The sequence below is a fragment of the Triticum urartu genome, chromosome 2A, assembly GCF_056163025.1.
Source record: "Triticum urartu cultivar PI428250 chromosome 2A, HENAU_Tu73, whole genome shotgun sequence".
Lineage (NCBI taxonomy): Eukaryota > Viridiplantae > Streptophyta > Magnoliopsida > Poales > Poaceae > Triticum > Triticum urartu.
The window spans coordinates 3,841,718-3,857,982 of NC_141874.1; the positions used below are offsets into that span (position 1 = coordinate 3,841,718).

The 16,265-nt window shown below is 45.7% G+C and overlaps 1 protein-coding gene across 1 annotated transcript; it reads left to right on the plus strand.

Annotated features, from left to right (window-relative positions):
• The first annotated feature begins 418 nt into the window (after positions 1 to 418).
• LOC125528102 (putative disease resistance protein RF9) lies at positions 419 to 8,204 on the plus strand. Its single transcript, XM_087542640.1, has 13 exons — positions 419 to 648; positions 889 to 4,282; positions 4,372 to 5,249; positions 5,345 to 5,449; positions 6,042 to 6,133; positions 6,219 to 6,300; positions 6,386 to 6,471; positions 6,571 to 6,661; positions 6,756 to 6,844; positions 6,940 to 7,035; positions 7,125 to 7,217; positions 7,302 to 7,402; positions 7,592 to 8,204. Exons 2-3 carry the CDS (start codon positions 904 to 906, stop codon positions 5,241 to 5,243), a joined length of 4,251 nt encoding a protein of 1,416 aa, XP_087398766.1. The 5' UTR covers positions 419 to 648; positions 889 to 903; the 3' UTR covers positions 5,244 to 5,249; positions 5,345 to 5,449; positions 6,042 to 6,133; positions 6,219 to 6,300; positions 6,386 to 6,471; positions 6,571 to 6,661; positions 6,756 to 6,844; positions 6,940 to 7,035; positions 7,125 to 7,217; positions 7,302 to 7,402; positions 7,592 to 8,204.
• The last annotated feature ends 8,061 nt before the right edge of the window (positions 8,205 to 16,265 follow it).

The window sequence follows — 16,265 nt, forward strand, 5'->3', positions numbered from 1 at the left end:
CAAACGGACGGTAGCACGCTCCATCCAACATCCAATCATACAAGCTGGTGACTCGTTTCAAATTTTCTGACTTCTGAGTGTCGTGTTTTCATAAATTTCATCTAGTTAGTTCGGATGTAGTTAAAATGTATACGTGCAATGTTGGATGGTGGCCTCCCGCATCCGTGTCCGTGGATGAATGGGTGAAGAAATTTATGGGTCCCGTTGGAGATGCCTTATTAGTCTTTGTAGACTTAAGTGAGTGGGTGAATGCAAATACTTCTTCCGTTCGGAATTACTCTTTCAAGAAATGAATGTATCTAGATGTATTTTAGTTGTAGATACATCCATTTTTATGACAAGTAATTCTGAACGGAGAGAGTAGTAATTACTCCTTGAGACTTTGGCGGTAGGTGAAGTCGAGGAAAATCTCTCTAATCAACAGACAGACAGAGAACAAGAGTGTGCGTCCGATCCAGATCCTTTGCTCACTCACTCTCAATCTCAAGCTGGCTGGCTGGCTGTCTTCTCCACTCCCCGGCCAACCCCTGCTGCTGCCCTTCACCTCCGCCTTGCCGTCTCCCCGGCCGGCGACGCAGCTCGCCGTCTCACCACGCCCACGGCGGCTGCCGGATCTGAACCGAACCAGTCGCATCCGCGCAGCAGCAGGTCAGGTCCTCTCCCATTGTTAGTTAGGGCCGACTGTCGGAGGATTCGTGAGATTTGAATACGCTACGCTAGGAAGGAAGGATCAATCACAATTAGGGCCTTGATAACTTTGGTTGGCCTCGCTGAAATACACAAGATTTTTCTTTCTTTATTTATTAAGCATTTTTATTACTGTATCTGTATGTGCTTCGCATCTACTAGTACATTTCCCTTGTGACTGAAAATTCTCTCTTGATGCAGGCGTCCGTCCAGGGGATGGCCGAGGCCGCCCTCGGTGCGGCGCAATGGGTGGTGGGCAAGGCGCTAGGCCCCGTCGCGGATGGCGTGCTGGAGGCTTGGGCTGCCACCACCAACTTTGGTCCCAACATCCAGGAGCTCAGCAAGGAACTGCTGTTCGTCAAGGCCATGCTCGAACGAGCTGCCACCAGGGAGCTCGTCGGGCCAGCTACGGTGGAGCTGCTGCACAAGCTGCAGGACTCGGCGCACAATGCCGAGGACTTGCTCGACGAGCTGGACTACTTCCGCATCCACGACGAGCTCCACGGCACGTACGAGGCTGCTGACCAGCACGATGAGGGTTGCGTCTGCGACCTCGCCCTCAATGCTCGCCACACCGCCAAAACTATTGGCAAACAGCTGGCATCTTTGACCGCGTGCTGCTTCGGTGCCAACGCTGGCCATCCCCGGCAGGAAGATGCAAGACAACATGTCAGCTGTTGCGCCTGGAAGTGTGGTAGGCAGAGATCACCCGGTGATTCCTCCTCGGTGCCAAACGCCAATCAGCCTGGTCAGGAGGTCAGCGGATGCATGTGCAAACTCGGTAAACTCTTCCCTGGCTCATCTTCCTCGCATCCACATGTTCCTGGTGATGAAGATCATGGCAATGTGCAAGAAACACCAATGCCTGAATTTAACAGGGTTGTTTTCTCTCAAAGGATGAAGAATGCTATAGAGCAACTAAAGCTTAGGAGTGAGGATGTTAACAAGATTCTGACACATTGTGGCCCTAGAACTACCACAGACACTGCCCAGCATCGTTCCCCCACCACACCTCAGAGTGCAGAGCCAAAACTGTACGGGAGGGACGGTGTCATGAATAGCATCATACATGATATCACCAAGGGTCAATACTGTGACAAGGGTCTAACCGTGCTTCCAGTTGTTGGTCCAGGGGGAATGGGGAAGACAACTCTGATACAACACATATATAACAACCAACATGTGCAGAATCATTTTCCAGTCAGGATTTGGATATGTGTGTCATTCAGTTTCAACCTGGACAAGGTGCTACAACAGATTAAAAGATATTCCCCTGAAGTTGAAGGTGAAAAAGAGTGTAGTACTACACAAGAGCTGATTGAACATAGATTAAAATGCAAAAGGTTCTTACTTGTATTGGATGATATATGGCAGTTAACTGATGTGGATGACTGGAAAAAACTATTGTTGATACTCGGCAAGTCACAAGAACAAGGTTCCATGGTTCTAGTCACAACTCGTTTTCAAGAAATAGCAAAAACGTGTAGAGCAGCTGGCCATTCAATACAATTGAACGGTTTGGAACCTGAAGAGTTTAGGAAGTTATTCCTTGTATATGTCTTTGATGCTGAGCAATATCCAAGTGATAAACTTCATTTGATTGACACTGGAGATGAGATAATGGAGAAACTTAAGTGCTCCCCTCTTGCAGCAAAGACCGTTGGTAGATTACTGGGTAAAGACCTTAGTTTGCCTCATTGGAGAAGGGTCCTAAAAAGTAAAGAATGGACGAAGCAGACCGCTGACAATGGAATTATGCCTGCCTTGGAGCTTAGCTACGACTTTCTCCCTTTCCATCTTCAACGGTGTTTTTCCTATTCTGCATTATTTCCTGAAGATTACTGTTTCAGAAGTCGTGAGCTCATCAGCTTGTGGATCGGACTAGATATTCTGATACCTACTGGTCAAAATCAAACACTTGAAGACATAGGTTTGAGAAATTTAAAGGAGTTAGTCATCCATGGATTTTTCAGAGAAGAGGAAACTAATTTTGGTCTGCGTTATGTTATGCATGACCTACTGCATGATTTGGCATTGAAGGTTGCATCTCATGATTGTCTTAGTTTACACCTCCCTAGTGTTGGATCAGTAGAGATTCAGCCAACCATCCGTCACTTGTCTATAAGCATAGATGACTTAGCTGCTGAAATATTAAAGAACGAATTGGAAGAACTGAAGACAAGATTTAAGGTTGAACATTTGCAAACATTGATGTTATTTGGAAATATGGATGAAGGTTTTGTCAAGATATTTGGTGATTTTTTTGGGGAAGTGAATGCTCTTCGTGTTATCCATTTGCCCATCATGCTTTGTCCTATGGAGTACATGTTACATAACTTTTCAAGGCTTGTCCACCTACGACACTTAAGTCTAGGGACATGTAAGACACAGATGCAATTACCACTTAGCATCTCAAAATTTTACCATTTAAGGATCCTAGATCTTGAGTTCTGGCATGGCAGTCGTGATTTGCCCAAAGACATGGGCAACCTTGCCAAATTGTGCCATTTTTATGTCCCAAGTGATGATCAGCTTCATTCTGATATTTATAATGTGGGAAAACTTAAACTCTTGGAAGAGTTGAAGGTATTTCAAGTCAATAAAAAAGGTGAAGGGTTTGAACCGAAGCAACTAGAGCACTTGACCAAGCTAAGGGAGCTTGGCATCTACAACCTTGAGAAGATAGATACTGTAGAAGAAGCAGGTCAAGCAAAACTGATGGAGAAAAAATACTTGAGGAGGTTAACATTGGACTGGGATTGTGAGCGGTCTAGTGTTGAGCCTGGTGTGGAGGAAGTGGTTCTTGAGAGCCTTCAACCACATGGAGATCTTCAGGTGCTGCACATTAGAGGGCACGGAGGCCCTTCTTGTCCAACATGGCTGGGTGATGAGTTTGCTGTTGAAGCTCTAGGATCTCTTTATCTTGATGGTGTTTCTTGGGAAGTTTTCCCTTCTTTAGGGAAGGCATGGGATCTTTGTGAACTAAAATTGAAGCATATTGCCAGACCGAAGGAGTTTATCATAGAGAAAAGCCTTTGCATGCTAATAAAGCTTGAACTCATTGGCCTAGGAAGTTTTGAAAAATGGGTTTACCCAGATGCTCATATGTTCCCTCTTTTGCACGTTCTGGTTATTAGGGACTGCCCAAAACTGTCGGGGTTGCCTTTTTCAACCCATGTTGTTTCCCCAGATTGGTTCCCCAAGCTACAAGAGCTTGAGGTACGTGACTGTCCCGAATTCTTGCCAGTGATTCCCATCTCATGGATCGGAAGTCCGCGTTCTGTCATGATGAAGTGTGTAAAGATGCTAAAGGAGTTTGCATACTCAGAATCATCCGGTGGAGCAGAATTGAAAATTACCGGAGAGAGTGATCTGCTTAGCTTAGACCAAGTGCTGGTTTTTGATAAAGAAACAAGTCTGGAGAAGCTGAGACTCGAGAGGTGCCCACCTCTCCAGTTGAAGCACCTTCTGATGCTAACCTCGCTGAAGACATTGTTTGTAGAAGATTCAGATTCTCTGGTTGGACCACTAGGAGGTCAGGGTGATGTGGAATGGCAGCTCCCTGTTGAGTATATCTGGATCTTTGGATTAGATGGTAATAGTGGGAAGGAATTGACAGAGCTCCTCCCCCACCTCCCAAAGCTCTCCAAATTGGAAATATGGATGTGTAAAAACATAAAAAAGCTGGTAGTGGGGGTGGATGCTCAACAAACAACACAAGAAGCATAGAGATGGGGGGAGGTGAAATAACAGCAGCAGCAGAGGAAGAGGATGATGGAGTGCTGCTCTTCCCTGATCATCTATGTGACTCACTACAGGAATTGGAGTTCATTAACTGCAAAGAGCTGGTCCTTGGTGGAGGAGGGCTCCAAGCCTTGCGATCCCTCCAGAGATTAACAATACAGTGCTCCCCAAAGTTTCTATCCACCTTCTCCTTTCCCTGTCACCTTTTCCCTTCCTCCCTGCTGTACCTGAAGCTTGTGGGTGTGGAAGGCATGGGGACACTGGATCCCCTCTCAAATCTCTCCTCTCTCACCAAATTAGAATTGAATGGTTGTGGAGAGGATCTGAAATGTCAGGGCTTGAGGTCTCTCCTTACCACCGGGGGCCATCTCAAGGAATTAAGAGTCTTAGGCAGCCCTGGTTTGTTTGTTGATTGGGATCCCAATCCCAGACGGGCTTTGGAGAACGTTGAAGGAGGTGAAGAGCAGCAGGCACAGCTTGTTTCATCCACACTGCGTGAGCTCGGGACAGATGACATAGCAGGACTTCTTGCTGCACCCGTCTGCAGATTCCTCTCTTCCTCCCTCACCAAGCTGTCACTTTGGGGGCATTGGTGTGAAGGGATGGAGCGGTTCAGCAAGGAGCAAGAGGATGCCCTTCAACTCCTCTCCTCCCTCCAGGTACTAGAGTTTTGGGGTTTCAAGGACCTTCAACAACTCCCTCCAACTTCAAGGACCAGCCTCAAGATATTATCAGTCAAGTTCTGTCCAGCCATCTCGTCATTGCCCAACGATGTACTAGAGGGAACCATCCCAGAAATCAAAATATGGTGATCCAAGGTAACACAAACATACTTTCTTGTGTATTTTTCCACTTTGCCCTTTTCCTGCAATCCTTGTTAATAACACTGCGTTTGTTCCCATCCAATGTGCAGGACAATGCCTTGCAGTTCCCTTGTAGAGCTCTTCCCTTCCCATTCAAACACATGCATGACACAAGGGCCTTGTGGCTGTGGTCTTCCTTCCTGTACTTAAATCTGGTATGTACATCTAAACTGGAACTTTACTCCTGCTATACTATATATCTGATAAGACACAACATTTGCTGATTGGCCTTGATCTTCCACCACACACTAATGACAGCAATATTTGGGGATTTTTGGTGGAGAAGTGTATGAATTAAGAGAAGTTGATATGTCTAGCAACCATAAATTAGATAGAATAGATAATTTAGTTGGAAGCAAAGTAGATGTGAGAGGAGAAGCAGAAAATAAAATATTCCTGAACTGAACTATAACTGGGCTCCCTCTTGGTTCTAATTTCAGGCAGAGCCATTACATGCAAATTAGCTGCAGGAACCTTCATTAGGAGTGTCTACACCAATATCAGTTATATACACTTCAACTTATACTCACCGCAAAAAAAAAAGTCCACTCTTACTCCTGCCATATCAGATTTCCATTTTCTTCTTCTCAAAGGTAGTGAAACTATTTAAGATTTGTTTCTCAACTCCCCTTTTCTTTCCACAAATCGATAAAATCGACATCATTATCAGCCAATGCCTTCTGCAAGTCTCTCTTCTTTTCTTCCAACAAAACCTGTCAGCACCATTTTTTTTTGTTATCTGTGCAGGTGTTTGTCTGATCTTATAGGCTTCTTCATATTTTGCATTTAAATTTGGGTTATTGTTATTCATCAAGACGTGGTAGTATACTGATATTAAGGTGATTTTTTCTTTTCATATACTGCTATGTTGTTGTCAGTACCAGGTGTTCTTGCATTTCTAATTTCTGTTGGCTTGTTGTTCAGGTGTTCTTATGTTTGTTTGGTGGTCTTTCAAGCTACTTGTGTTTACATTTTGTCCAAAACACATGAAGATTATGGCACTAAGGTGCATAATTGCAGCCTATTTATAAATAACACTAGTTTGTTCCATCTCGGTATAACATTAATATGTAAATTACCTTTATTAGCAGTGAATCAGGATGTCGATTAATGCTGGGAATTTACTTGGTGCCCCAATCTATTTACATGCGAAACCTGCCTATCTAGTGATGGGACTGTAAGTACCTTGCCCTGGTATATTTTTACCTATTTCCGTCAGACATGCATGTACTGTTGGTTAGGTAATCTCAGTTATGATGTTTGCTCCGTTTTGTAGATGAAACTCCTCGGAAGCAACAGATTGAGTTGGGGGAAAGGTGCGGTTGACTGAGGCAGTCTTGTTCCACTGCAATAGCCACACGCGAATGGTGCTGTTCGTTGGATGCAGTTTTAGCTACTTTCAACTGTTCGTTGTGACATCCTTGATACCTTGCCCCTAATTCTACTCTTCCTCGGACGCAGTGTACCAACCAAATCCGTCTAAGCGCATTCTGGTCGCCCAATAGCATCCCCCAATTGCGGCTGCAGCATTGTGCAAGAAAAGTATCAAGGTCAGGTTTAATATTTAGATCTGCTTCATTTTAGTGGCATGGAGATGGAGGGATGATGCTTCCTGTACTAACTAACAAGTGACTCCTCTGTGCAGACAAACAAGCCAGAAGTGAATGGCTTGTTATTATTATTTCCTTAAGCCCCAAATACCGGAAGATGCAGCTTATTATCGAAAACTTGCACTGCAAAGGTAACAAGGGATTATTCATGTCTGCTCTGAATACCAGAAGAGGGATATAATTATCCCCAATTAACTGAATGATTGGTCGAATTTCGCAGGTGTGACGACTCACTGGAGAAGGACTGCTATACACCTGCTCGATGACTCCAGTAGGGTGTGCTTAAAACACTGCAGAGGTTCATTCATGCGAGGTAAATAGGCCCCAGTGAACTGTAACTCTGCAAGATAGCTACATGTTCTTAATTATCAGGTTAATTGACTTGAAAACATTTCAGTCGGCTGCCAAGGAGGCAAGGAGGGTGATGAATTGACTTGCAACCGGTCCGCAGAATATCTGGAGCCATGCTAACGAAGAAGCAGCAGAAACACTGCCCAGGTTAGAAGAAGCATAGCCTGCAGCTGGGTATATCTGAAGCCTATCAGCCTTGTTATGCCGCTTCGAATTAAATTGCTGCAATGAGTGGGTCCATATCATTCGGTATTAGTGTAGGCTGTGTAGCACAAAATATTATGACCCTGACCGGCAGAACCATGGCAATTACTTACACATCCCCCTCTTTGTCAGGAACGAGACTCCATCTTCTGAAGAAATCGACACTTGTCATGTTGATAACTCAAGAAATTGACACCCAGCATACGAGACTGACCGGCAGAACCATGGCAATTACTTACACATACGAGACTGCAGCATCTTCTGAAGAAATCGACGCTTGTCATGTTGATAACTGAAGAAATTGACACCCAGCGGTTGGCGCCAAACCAGGCACATTGTCGACCGTCAGACGGCAACTTACTGCCTCGGTCTGAGTGACGACACACCGCCACCCTCGATCTGAGTGCCTAGTCTGCAGCTAGTTGTATATCTGCAGCTATTTGGCAAATGAAATGATGCTCTGCTCATCTCCCCTGCCTCTCAAGCATACTACAAACCCGATGGATGCTTGCTTGCTTATTCGGAGTAGTAAGTATCCGCTGGAAGCTTGTCTGTCGCTGCCTCTGTTGATTGTTGCTGCAGGTCTTTCTTTCTTTCTTTCTTTCTTTGGCAAATTTGTAACCATATCATCTTTTATGAGATGCAGGAAATTTATAGCTGTTGAGAGCACTTTGTTTCTTTCTTTCTTTGCATTCAAACACCACATCTGAATGTGACACATGCCCCGCACAAGGAAAAAACACACGCAAACAAGGCCAATTACTTACACATCTCCTTGTCAGGAGAAGAACCAGGCTGCATCATCTTGTGAAGAAGTTGACACTTGTTATGTTGTTATAACTGAAAAAATTGACACCCAGCGTTTATCGTGACATACCACCACCCTTGACCGTGCATCCAACAACTCTGAAGACTGCAGCTGTAGCTGCTTGAATTACCTTTTACTGACTCCTTGTTCGCATGCTTCAATTCAGTGTTAAAGTTATCTGAATTCGCCTAGTTACTGGTGTGATCTGTGAGTGATGTAGTTTTCTGAACTAGACTAGTTGCGTCTGTCCACTCCTTTGCTGCTGATTTGCCTGGCAGATGTAACATGGAGCGGAGGGTACGTACCTGCCTCGCTTGCTTGCTTCAAGTCCTGGCCTTCAGTTGTATCCCATGCGGCTGCTCACTGGAGCACACGGTGTCGATCATCGCCAAAGTAAGGCAGTGAAGTTCCCCAGAATGTCATCATCACCAGATAGGAGAGCAGAGGAGATGAGCACCATTTAGTTACTGCACTTGGCGCCATCCATCTACTCCCTCCGTTCGGAATTACTTGTCTTGGAAATGGATGTATCTAGAACTAAATAGTTCTAGATTATTTAGTTCTAGATACATCCATTTCCAAGACAAGTAATTCCGAACGGAGGGAGTAGCAGCTCAAGATGATGACCTGCTTCTTGACCATTACGATCTTGTGTCCCCGACTACTTGGTAGCACCATCTCTCTGGAGGGAAGACAACCATTCATGGTGGTAGTGGTGTATGGAATGGGCGCAGAGCAGAATCATCCAATTCCAATCCAATTTCGCCATCAGGACTACGTCACGCAGTGGTCGAACCTGCTCGCGAAATTTCTCTTTTGATTGAAGTCATAAAAAGGCAAGGAGAAGATGATTTGTGGTGGGTCACCACATGTTATTAGACATTCTATATAGTATATTATCATTGCCATCATCATCCTTCATTTATGTGTCGGAGTTATAATGGCGCACCTTTCCTTCTACTCCCTCCGTTCTCAAATATAGGTCTTTTTAAAGATTCCAACAAGTGACTACATACGAAGCAAAATGGGTGAATCTACATTCTAAAATATGCATACATACATCCGTATATTGTAGTCCATTTGAAATGTCTAAAAAGACTTATATTTAGGAACCGAGGGAGTAGTTTGTTATGAAGGTGGAGTACTGCTCGCTGTCGGGGGAAAGAACATGTGGTAGTACAGCTAATGAAAATTGAGGGGGAGATGTGGCTCCCACCCTTCATTGCCGGTGTGCTTCTCTGCTGCTCATTCATGCTGGTGTGTTTCTTCTTGTTACCGTGTCAGTGTGTAAAAAACCAAAAACGGATTTGGGGGCTGGTTTCTTCAAATTTCCCCGAGCGTTGTTGCTCGATCGCAAAAACAGAGCTGCTTAATTAGATTTCAGCGATGCAAAGATTGGCTGTGGGTTTCTTTCTTTCGTTGCATGCAGACGCGGAGTTTTGTTGGCTTTGCTTTTCAATTGAGCAGACGAAGAACTGTACATTCACCAGCCCTAAGTTTGGAACTTAGCCTGATGATGAAATATGAGTTTCCGCAGTATACCGGACCTGACTGGCATCATGCGAGGAAGGAGTGCTAGCCATGATGTGCAACGATATAAACCTGCATCTGCAACAAGTCCGGTTCAGAAAAGACTTGATGCCGCGGGGTTTCAGAGCTGCGACTGCGGCTGCGGGTGGCCGTGATCCGCGATCATTCATGCGAGGTAAGTAGGCCCTAGCGAAGTGCAACTCTGCAAGATAGCTACATGTTCTTAATTATCAGGTTAATTGACTTGAAAACATTTCAGAGTCAGCCGCCAAGGAGGGTGAAATTGCTAAGGCACAAGGAATATTCCGTGGGGCCTAGCCTGCAGCTGGGTATATCTGAAGCCTGTCAGCTTTGTTATGCTCCCAGAATTAAATTGCTGCAATGAGTAGGTCCATATCGTGTGTGTGATGGTTAGTATTTCGGTCATTCGGTATTAGTGTAGGCTGTGTAGCCCAAAATATTCTGACCCTGACCGGCAGAATCATGCCAATTACTTAGGACTTACACATCCCCCTCTTTATCAGGAACAAGACTGCATCTTCTGAAGAAATCGAGACTTGCCATGTTGTTAACTGAAGAAATAGACACCCAGCGGTTGACGCCAAACCAGGCGCATTGTTGACTGTCCGATTTTCATCTAACGGCAACCTACCGCATCAGATGACACTTGTCATGTTGTTAACTGAAGAAATCGACAAGCGGTTGGCTCCAAACCTGGCACATTGTCGACCGTCCAATCTTCATCTAACGGCAACTTACTGCCTCGCCCTGAGTTCGACACACCGCCACCATTGACGGCGCATCCAACGGCTCTGAAGACTGGAGGTGTCACAATTTGAATTACCTTCTGCTGTCTCCTTGTTGACCTGCCTTTAGCGTTAAAAAGTTACCCTTTCCGGTGGTTGTAATGGGTATAAAGCCCCGGATCTGAGAGCCCTGGGGCTCATCTTCCTGAACTTGGCGTAAACCCTAGGCTCGAGTAAACGCTGGTCCTCTATTCGCTATATTTCTCCCACTATGCCGTGGCTCTCCACGGTGTTGACATCGGCGTCTAGCTCACTGTTTGCAGTCACGAGGCCATACTAAGATTCAGTTTCCTTGTAAGAATTATGTTAGTTTCGCAATATTGCACTTGAGAGATAGCTTATATGAATTATAACCGACTGCAACATGTTTCAGAGTCGACGCCAGGGAGGGTGGTGAATTGAGTTGCAACAAGTCCGCGGAGTAAGAGTTATGCAGATACAGATGTGATATGCTTGCTAGATCCATGGTAAGGCTGTGTCTCCGGAGGGCGCAGCAGTGGCGGTTCATCCACGCTTTGTCGAGCTGCCGTTGTTGGCATTTGTTTCTTTTTTTTTGGGGGGGGGGGGGGGGGGGGGGGGGCTTGATGTGCTGCTTGCCCAGCAATGCTATGTGTATGGTGTTCGACTGCTTTGGAATACAAAGCGGGGGAAACCCTTTTTCGGCAAGGCTAGGCTAAGCAGGAACATAGTCTGCAGCTATTTGGCAAATGAAATGATCCTCTGCTCATCTCCCCTGCTTCTCAAGCATACAACAAATCCCATGGATGCTTGCTTGCTTACTTGGAGTAGTAAGTATCTGCTGGAAGGTTGGCTGCAGATTTCTTTCTTTCTTTCTTTGTTTGCATGCAGACACAGAGTTTGGAATTTACCCTCATGATATGATTGAAATATAAATTGCAGTACACGGGGCCTTTGCGACAACAAGTCCGGTTCAGAAAAGCTTGATGCCGCATGGTTTTGAGAGCGGCGACTGCATATAAGAAGTGGTGTAGTGTAGTGTATGCCAACGGACGCATATAAGAAGAAGCTCTGTCAGTGTGCAAATGTCGTTCTGAGTTTGATGGTTCAGTTCTCTCAAGACGATTTTATCTCTGAATTTAGTGCAGTACCAATGACCAAGCCACCCACCCACCACCATGCTCTGCTCTGCTCCCGACCACGGACAACGGCGGCGACGTCGAGGAGACGCCCAACGGCGCCTCGTCTTCAAGCTACTCTGCTCCCCGGACCGTCCTCTCCTCCCTCCGTCCGGCCGGCTGGAACTGCAAGCAAGCGCCACCCACAAGGTCATCTCTCATCTGCCTGCCCTGCACCGAGTGGCAGGTGCTTGTTTGCTTGCTGGTCTCTGTCCGTCCTATTGTCTGTCTGTCTCTTTCGGTGCGTCCCCAGAAGTTAAGTAGTAATGGCCACCATACGTCCGTCCTCATCACCGCGCGGGTACCTCTCCTCTGCTACAACCCCTGTTTTTGTGCGTTTTTTGCGGAAATTTGGGGCAGCGTCGTCAAATCCCTCCGCTTTTCGGTGACTGGCGTCATTTGTATTCACAAGTTGATGTGCCTCCTCTGTATATACAAAAACAACACAACTTGCCCAAACATCAGCTAGCTAACCTAGCACACCAAGGCGCTGGCGTAAAATCAATAGAAAATTTCCTGGCAAGACAAAAATGTCATTGTTACAACTTGTTATTTTGATTTATCTACTCGTATTATACACGCAAGTAACAATGTCATGTTATTTATATGGACCAACCAATCTGTAGAGGTGACTGTAGAAAACAGGAATGCTGTTTGTTATTTTAATTTATCATCTAGGAGTATTACATATGATGCCAAATTAGTTAAGAGTGGAACCATATGATTAGATGACGGTATCATGTGCAGTAGGTGTACATTCATGGACTGACCAGACTGCTCAGTACAAATTATAAGTGGCTAAATGCAGGGCCAGTTGTAGTTCTGTAAAAATAACCTCATGCAGTACAGTTCAACTTTGGAACCAAATAGCAAATCTGTCTCCTTGCCTCCAGGGCGAAACTTCCTGTGGTATTCCCATTCACCACCATCGGGTTGTTTTCTTCTTTCCTGAGAGGCAACTTCTGCCGCCCTCGCCAATAATGACAACGAAAAGGAGTAAAGTATGCAGGTGACGGAGGCTTGAAGACAAAAATTCATTACAAATTGAGAAGACAAAAATGTTAGTGTCATCTTATTTATATATATGGGCCAACCAATGTGTAGAGGTGACTGCAAAAGATAGCAAGACTGGATGCATTAGACCACACTAGCCTTTGTACGTACCCATGTCTTAATTTATCTTTTGTTATTTTACTTCATCTTCCATTATATATGATGCCAACTTGGTTAGAGTGAAACCATATTAGGTGATGGTATCATGTGGAGCAGGTATACATTCATGCATCGACCAGGAAACCAACAAAGGGCGGCAATTCAGTATGCAATATAATTAGCTAAACACGGTCCAAATTGACTGCATTAGATCCACGGAGTGCCTTGCTGCATTACCTACTCCTCTTTAATTTGCAGCTAGCAACAACCTATACCAGTAATCTCCAGGATGTGCATGAGTATTTACGAATGAATTCCTTTTGAATCCTGGAAGCAGGTGCATCTAGTACTCCTACTCAGCCTCACCAATTCTCTCTCTCTCTCTCTCTCTCTCTCTCTCTCTCTCTCTCTTTCCTGATCTGTTTTAGACCTTCCCCTGGCCCGGTGTGACTCAACTCCCATTTGTAGCTAGGTAGGCAGCACCGGCAGCGGCATCCATCACCGGCAGACCTCCGACGCACCTTACCAGCGACGCACAGCAACATGTCAGATGCCCATTGAGGATGAATGCCTAGGTAGTTTGGTTGACCACACAGAAATACACAAGTTTGTTTTCTTTAACAAAGCATTACTATGTGCTTCCCGTAGCTGGTATATATAATTATTCAAAATAATAAAGAAAAGAATTCAGTTCTGTTGTGATTGAAAATTCTCTGGCCTGATGCCTTAATTTTATTTCTCTTCTCTTGTGATTCAAAATCCCCAACAGATACAGATACTCCCCCTTGGCCTGCTGTGCTGCGACTCAACCCCTAATTTTCAGCAGCCAGGTACCTTGGCACTTGGCAGGCGGCACCTTGGCATCCATCACCTTTCATATGCAGCTTACAGCAGCCTACTAACGAACGAATTCCTTTTGATTCCTGGATGCAGGCGCCGCACGTTGTTCATCCCTCCATCCGACTGAGGGATGGCCTACGCGGCCCTCAGCGCGGTGCAGTGGGTGGTGGGCAAGGCGCTGGCCACCGTTGCGGACGGCGTGCCGGGGGCTTGGGCAGCCACAAGGAACTTTGGTCCCAGCTGCGTCGAGGCTCTCGGGACGGAACTGCTGCTCGTGCAGGCCACACTTGAGAATGCTCGCCACAAGGAGCTCGGCAGCAGGGCCATGGAGATACTATTGCAGAAGCTGCGGGACTTGGCGCACAGTGCCGAGGACTTGCTGGACGAACTGGACTACTTTCGCATCCATGACGAGCTCCACGGCACGCACGATGCTGCCGACAAGCTCCATGGCAGGAGTGGCATCCATGGCCTTGCCCTCAATGCTTGTCACGCCGTCAAAGTTGTTGGCAAACATCTGACATCTTTGCCCGCGTACTTGGTTTGGTGCCAATGCTGCTGATCCCCGACAACAATATGCAACACAAAGTGCCAACTCTTTTGCTTGGCCGCGTGGTAGGAAGAGGTTACGTGACGTGACAATTCCATCAAAGCATTTTGTTTACATAGTGTCGAACATCAGTTAGCCCGCGGTATGTCCTAGGACCATGCTCTAGCTCTACCAACTAAGCATGTGGCTGTGATGTTCATTCTCGTTTCTTCTTCCTCCATATATTAACCATTAAAAAAGCTCATGAATGAAAGGCCCACGCATTCTTCTGCAGATTATGGTAAAGTATAATTTTTAATAACTCGTTTCCATGTCACATGTTTTCAATAGATGGTAGAAATCATACAATCTTTGGTCCTTATTGCCTCTTACTTGGTAGACATTAAAGCAGCATCCCAGGATGATGGAGGTGAGGGCGTATCTTAATATGTTGTCCTCAGTCTTAATTAGTCTACCAACATTAACACTAAGAAAATTCTAAACTGATTCAGAAAACTTTTGCCCAACACGGCATGTCTGACCTCATTACCGTTCTTGTTGATGAAGACATGATTTATATGGTTGACATCCTTGTTGATCTTGAACTCCAGTAGACATTTGAAATTGCCAAGTCTCCATGGGTATAAAGAGCGCCATTAGGATAATCAACATCTGTGTAATCAAGAACATGGGCGTCATGTGAACGCCATCCTAGATATCAGTTGTATGTGTATCATGTGAGTTTGGGCATTCAGGTTGAAATACACGGCAAGGCTAGCAACGAACCGTGATGACAGCAACTAAAATCTAACCTAAACTAATACTACATAGTACTAGTATTAGGTCCGCCGATCAAGCCGAGGAGCTCGGTCAGATCAGAGATGACCTAGACGACCAGCTTGTCCGCCTGGCTCGGAGAGAAGTTTGTTTGGCTCAATTTCATGGTGTGTGCCCCGCGCGTCCAGGAAGGATTACGTGGGTAAGTAATGGTGGACGTACGTAGATGAGATGATCTCACCTCCATAGATCAACTAGCACTTTGCTTCTTTCCACGAACAAGACCTCCACCACGTCAGACAATCTACGTATACCTATCTCATGTAGTACAAAATAGTAGCATTCCAGGTTGAATACCGGACCACCAACTTGTCCATCTTTCACTGGTGCCACTAGCTAGTAGACCACTTGTCCAACTAGCCAGTGACTGCTGCCACTTACTACTAGCTTCCCCCCCCCCCCCCCCCCCCCCCCCTGCCAAAAACTCTAATATCTGAGAATTACGTACCATTACATTTTCTATCTTCTACTACCACTAATTAATACTCCACGGCAAACGGAGTATTTGTATATATCTACAACTATTTTAATTTGTACCATCACATTTTCCACGGCAAACGGAGTCAAGTCTATGTGTGTAATAATAATAATAATAATAATAACTACTCTTTTTACACTAGTGTGTTGTTAAAAACGCTTTTATATTTTGAAACGGAGGTAGTAGCAAGCAAGCCAACTGGGGCATGTTGAGCAAGCAAGCCAAGGAAAACTCTTGGGCCAAGCCAGGGCCTATATATATAGAGGAGAGGAGGCGATGGTAGCATGTACACACAACACACACACACACACAGACAACACGTACACACGCACAACACCGGCCGGCTAGACCTCGATCGCTTGTTGATCGGCATTGGCCGGCCCAATGACGAAGAGCGTTAGCGTCCTCCTCGCGGTGCTCGCCGTCGCTGTCTCCCTTCATGCCGCGCACGCTGGCGTTCTCAACGCCGTTGGTGAGTCCATTCTTCCTAAGGTGAGGAGCTACAGGAGGTGGATCAACAACAACTCGCAGGTAACGATAAAGGCGAAGGAAAAGGCAGATGAACTCAAAGATCGTGCTGAGGTACTCATTGATAAGTATGGTGATGCGGACAAGCAAGACCGCTTTACATCTATGACGTTCACCGCCATCGAGGTCGGCGGCAAGAAGCTTGACAGCCAAGGCGATGTG